Genomic DNA, 5,102 nt, shown 5'->3' on the forward strand with positions numbered 1-5,102 from the left:
GTGCGAGACGGTGTGGTTCCGTGGACGAGAACATGGCGGGGGAGGCAGGGTTGATTGGGCAAAACGCGAATTAGGTTAGGTTGCACTCTCTCGGTGACCCATGCACGGGGGTTGCAGCCCCTCGAGACTTGAAACGATAAATATCGAAAGCTAAGCGAGACGATCACCCCTGAAAATGCGATATTTTCGGTAGGACGATACGACTGTACGATAAGAAAAATCCCGGAGAAAACCGTGTTCGGGATTAGGGTGGAAAAGCGTGGTTCGGAGGGTCAGTGAGAACGCTGGCAGGTCGATAGCAATGGCGCCGCGAAGCTACGGAGAAAATCAATCCGCTATACGACACGCGACGTGTTTTCACGTCGGTCGCCTATCTATACGTTCCGTCTAATCCGCGTTTCTATCTGGTCCTGGCTCGTTTCTGCATCGCGGAATAAGTATTAATCGTCGGGAATCTGTCCGGTCGCGGAAGATAACGGGTGCAAAACCGGGGAGGAATGGAAATGCGACGGGAATTATAGGAGAGCAACGCTGACGTTACCGACCGAGGTGGCCGGAAAAGACGAGGCCGCAGGGCCACGCATATACGCGCAACACACGCACGCAGAGGGGCTCTCACGACTCGACTCGACTCGACTCGACTCGGACTCGACTTGAATCGCGCGCACACACACGCATGCACACCGACACGACGCATCGTAATGCAAGGCGGCTCGGAGAACCGGAACACGTCCGGACTGGACACGCACCGGGAACGGTAAGATCCCGACGTTCGATTTTCGCTTGAACGAAAACGAAGAAAACAGAAAATGCATGATGGATGTTTTATCTTACTTTTGATCACTCGTTCCGTAGTGGAGAGCTTCTGCGGCGTGTCGTTTGAGGTCATGCTGTATCAGGATGGTTGACGGGTGGGCGCCGGCCTCTCGCTCTCTTTCTCTACTCTATTTCACTTGTTCCTCTTCCCCGGTCGCCGCAGGATCTCTCGTCGCACACTCTCACTCCCTTTCTCACTCGCTCTCGCTCGCACTCGACCACTCTCTCTATCTCTCTCTCCCTCTCGCGGTCTCCTCCGTCGGCGTGTCGTGTCGTGATCGTGTCGCGTTGCGTATATTTTCCTTTTCCCTCGTTTCCCTTTTCTTTCCTTTTCCCTTTTTCCTTCTCCTTCCTCTTCCACTGGCCGTAGTTACTCGCGCGAGGTAGCACCTTCCTCTCGAACGGGGGGTTGGGTGGAAGGAGAGGGCGGTATTTTCACCTCGAGAGCCCGGCGCGGCACACACACAAATACACACGCGCGCGAGCGCGCTCCCTCTCGGAGTGGGGGCTGAGGGAGGAGAGACGGGGGAGGGGGTCGGAGAGGTGACGGAAGTTATCGCACGGTGCGGCACATCGGTGGCTACGGAGCGTTGTTCATTGGGCGTTTGCGGAGTGAGAATATTATTCTGCCGTGTCCCTCTCGCTCCCCGTAGTATTTACGACGACACACGACACGGCACACGCAAACGCAACGCAACTGCACACGCACACGCACACACCGGCCGACCGATCAGTGTGCCCTCTCTCTCTCTCTCTCTCTCTCTTTCTCTCTGGATCTCTCTCTCTCTCTCTCTCTCTCTATCTTTCTCTCTCCCTTTCTCTCTCGAGCTCTGTATTTCTATTTCTCCTTCTCTCTCCTTCTCGCTCCGCTCTTCTACTCTGTCCGTCTCTCTCGTCTCCTCTTCTTCGTGTCCGTCTTCGTCTTGTCGGCGAGCGTACGCTCTCTGGCGTTCTCGGTCTCGTTCCCTCGCTCCCTCTGCCCTCCCGAGCCGAAAGGTAACCACCAACGCCTTTTGCGGGGCGAGTAACTGGATCGCTGGACCACGCGAGCTGCACGGCCAGCACGACGGAGCCTCGCGCGGGGCACCGTCAACACCTGACAGACGGGACACCTCCGCGAAAACGACAGCCGCCGTTCCTCTTCAATCCCGATCTCGATCTCGATCCCGATCGCTCGCGATGACTTTTCGTTAAGAAGAAGAGAGTGCAGCGCTGCCGTACAGGAATGACAATGCGAGAGCTGCGCGCGGCCTGACCACTGGCAGAACTACTACGAGGACGGCGACGACGGCGACGACGGCGACCACGACGACGACGACGACCACGACCACGGTCACGGCGGCGACGATCACGACGGGGCGATGATCACGACGACCGCGACGACACCGTAATTACCAGCACCGCGACCACGAAACCGTGACACCGACACCCACGGTCGAAAACACCACCGCCGCTAAATTCTACTACAAGATGTCTGTCTGTCTGACTCTCCGCGGCGCGCACACTGACGGCTCACTCCGCGGCTACGAGACGGTCGCGCAGTCCTCCACGCGCACCGATCATTCGAGACCGCTGATTGGCCAAGCCGCCGCCAGCTGCCGCCACCCGCTCCGCGGTACCAACCGTCATATTTTTATCCGTTAGCAGTGCGAATTCAAACCGATTCCTATCGCTCTTTTAATCCACAATCGATCCAAACAGAAGTAATGATATCTAGACCGCGGATTCTACTACGGTAACGAACAGACGAATGTTTAGAGAACAAATCGATCAAATAGAAATGCTACGATCTATTTCGTTGTGTCGAAATGCTGTCTGGGTTTCTGCTTCGACATGATTAACACGGTGAGTGCTACGGAACTTACAATTCGATGATGGAATTGTTCATGTTTTCTTAAAAGATAGTTTCTATGCTGATGCTGTCACAGTCATTGTTTCATCGAACAAATTGCTCTGATTTTATGGTCAGTCGACGTGTTAGGATCAACAGCCTAGACTTTTTTCCATAATTTTGTAGAACTTCTATTTTTAAGTACATACATCCTGTAGTATGTCTACGTACGTTACATTCTTTAAGGAAAGTTTGTGTAATTCGTTAACTCTACTACGGCATCTCTTGTAGCCATCTGTGTCATCTGTCTTACCACAAAACTTACACCGAATAACCGCCAAACGAGGATCGACTACATAGAAAATGGTTTTTACCTTCCGTTTACAAGGAAATACAGCTGAAGCATTATTTTTCGACCAAGAACCGGGTTTTCTCACAAAATCTGCGCGCCTCCGAGCACTATACCGCCATGTTTGAAAAACTGCACGCTGAACAGAGATTGGCTTGCATTCGTCGGATCGATTCTCGTCGAAAACGTTGGTAGCGACGCTAGCGACAGTCGATACGGTGAATTTGAAAAAAGAGGCGCGAAGCGTGAGTGGTTTATTTTTGCTTTTATTAGGATTAGAATCTCGTTGTGTGCACGAGAGCACGAATTAGACAGGTTACCCTGTGACAATACTTTAATACAGAAGTTTCGGTCTCTTCTCCACCCACGCCTTGATGCTCGGTATGGATAAAATCTTCTCTTTTAAAGCCTTCAAGTTGGGATGCTCTTTCGTAATGTCGGACTCGTATGCGGTGGTTATGGAGTCCGAGATAGCGACGAAGAAGAGGTCCGCGTAGCTCAACTGAAACAAACGATCTACGATTAACACTCGATATTAATTATCGCTAACGTGCCTCTATCGAATCGATCAGTTTTAAATACGTTTAAATTATTTTATTTAATCTAATTATACATAAAGATTCGCGGTATATTAACAAATGATATATTCACCTGTCCACCATGCAGGTATCCGTCGTTCTTCTGCACCAGAGCTTCCAACGTGTTCAGATAGAATGGTATCACCCTGGTGAACACGTCCGTCTTCTTTTTGGCTTTCAGGACCGGATCGGTTTCCCTGTAGTAGTTCGATATAACGACTGCGAAGAGCACCGTGTGCCAGAGAAGGAGAGAGAGAGAAAGAGAGAGAAAGATTCGAACGTTATTTACATAACAAGCATCGCCAGAAAGAAATCAATTTGTCCGGCGAACGAATCAATATTTACGTCTCCTAAAGTCGTGGAGGGCGTTCGCGATGCCGTCGATTTCCAGGTCGTCGAGATCGGTCTTCCCCCGCAAACGAAACTGTTTGGCCAGGTATTGGCAGATTGGCAGCGTCTGCGAGTAAACTTTCCCGTCGATTTCCAACGTGGGCACTTGACCGAACGGGGTCGCTGGAACGTTGTACAAAATCTCGGTGTTAAAAAATCCCTGGCGTTAAACGCACTCCTTAAAATTCGAGATTTGTCTGCAGTTACTTGTCTTCGTTGTCGTCCATTCGGGCGACGAGTGCTCCAACCGGACGTCCTCGAAGTCGACGCCACCGTAGGTCAACAGGAACCTGATGGGCTCGCCAAGACCCATCACGTTGAAATACGTCAACTTGTACTTTGCCATCTTCGCTGATCCTAAAGACGTAAGGCCCAGAAAGATTGCTCTGAAATTCGGTTCTTCACACTTTTATTCACTCCACGTGCGACAGAGTGGAATTGCCAGCTAGAACCGCAGACTAACCGCTTTCCAAGATTAGCCTGGGATTATATATTTCCCCTACTTTGGCCCCGTGAATTATCTTCGTCTGTGTCTTATCTGAAAGGCCCTCTTTGTCCACTAGGGGCCTTCCATTGGCGCTCCGCTTCGGAGCACGCGTCTGCTGCTCTCTATACTTTCACTTCTGTGAGTAGCATTCTTTGCTGGAAGTTGAGGACTCGGCTGCCATAAGCGTATGCGAACGCTATTCATTCTACAGATTCATCCGCGGTTACGTAATCGATTAGAAAAAATGATCAAGGCGCCTCTGTCCTCTTTTCGGCACTGGAACGATCTGTGATCCATCGACTCGGTCAGCTTCCTCCGAAAGATTTCGAATAAGAATACAAAGCTATGGCCATCCCGACGATCCGTAATCTGTCGATAAGATAAAAAAAATGAGAACATTGCAATCCTTTTCACCGCAACAGAATGCGAGAAGTATTGCAAGGAGAGATACGCGATAATCTTCGATTGGATATTTTTTCCGTAGCCCGCTGAAGTGAGTCTCGAGTGTGGATCGGCTAACCAATCTGGCGATCGGCGGCCCCCGGAGCACATTCAATCAGAAACTCTTAATCAGGCTCGGTGAACGAAGAGTTAGTTTCGAGGTTGTCGCCGATAAGAAGCTCGCTCGAACAGGCGGTCTTTGTTGCGAAA

The 5,102-nt window shown here is 51.0% G+C and overlaps 2 protein-coding genes across 2 annotated transcripts in view; both read right to left on the reverse strand.

Annotated features, from left to right (window-relative positions):
• LOC117226584 (protein phosphatase 3 catalytic subunit alpha) overlaps positions 1-2,352 on the reverse strand; it is a 102,533-nt gene extending 100,181 nt beyond the window's left edge. The window contains exon 1 of the mRNA XM_076518240.1: positions 835-2,352. Within this exon, the coding sequence (XP_076374355.1) occupies positions 835-889 (55 nt within the window). The 5' untranslated portion in view covers positions 890-2,352. The remainder of the gene's footprint in view (positions 1-834) is intronic.
• An 890-nt stretch (positions 2,353-3,242) lies between these two features.
• GstS4 (glutathione S-transferase S4) lies at positions 3,243-4,310 on the reverse strand. Its single transcript, XM_033481090.2, has 4 exons — positions 4,172-4,310; positions 3,920-4,087; positions 3,648-3,793; positions 3,243-3,498 (listed from the first exon to the last, which is right to left on the reverse strand). Exons 1-4 carry the CDS (start codon positions 4,308-4,310, stop codon positions 3,331-3,333), a joined length of 621 nt encoding a protein of 206 aa, XP_033336981.1. The 3' UTR covers positions 3,243-3,330.
• Positions 4,311-5,102: the final 792 nt, after the last annotated feature.

The sequence above is a fragment of the Megalopta genalis genome, chromosome 2 (assembly GCF_051020955.1).
Source record: "Megalopta genalis isolate 19385.01 chromosome 2, iyMegGena1_principal, whole genome shotgun sequence".
In the NCBI taxonomy this organism is placed as follows: Eukaryota; Metazoa; Arthropoda; class Insecta; order Hymenoptera; family Halictidae; genus Megalopta; species Megalopta genalis.

Coding starts and splice junctions, on each gene's coding strand:
- GstS4 (XM_033481090.2), bottom strand. CDS start 4,310: ATGGCAAAGTACAAGTTGACGTATTTCAACGTGATGGGTCTTGGCGAG. Junction 4,088..4,171: donor ATGGACGACAACGAAGACAA/GTAACTGCAGAC, acceptor ACAACGTTCCAG/CGACCCCGTTCGGTCAAGTG. Junction 3,794..3,919: donor CCTCCACGACTTTAGGAGAC/GTAAATATTGAT, acceptor TGCTCTTCGCAG/TCGTTATATCGAACTACTAC.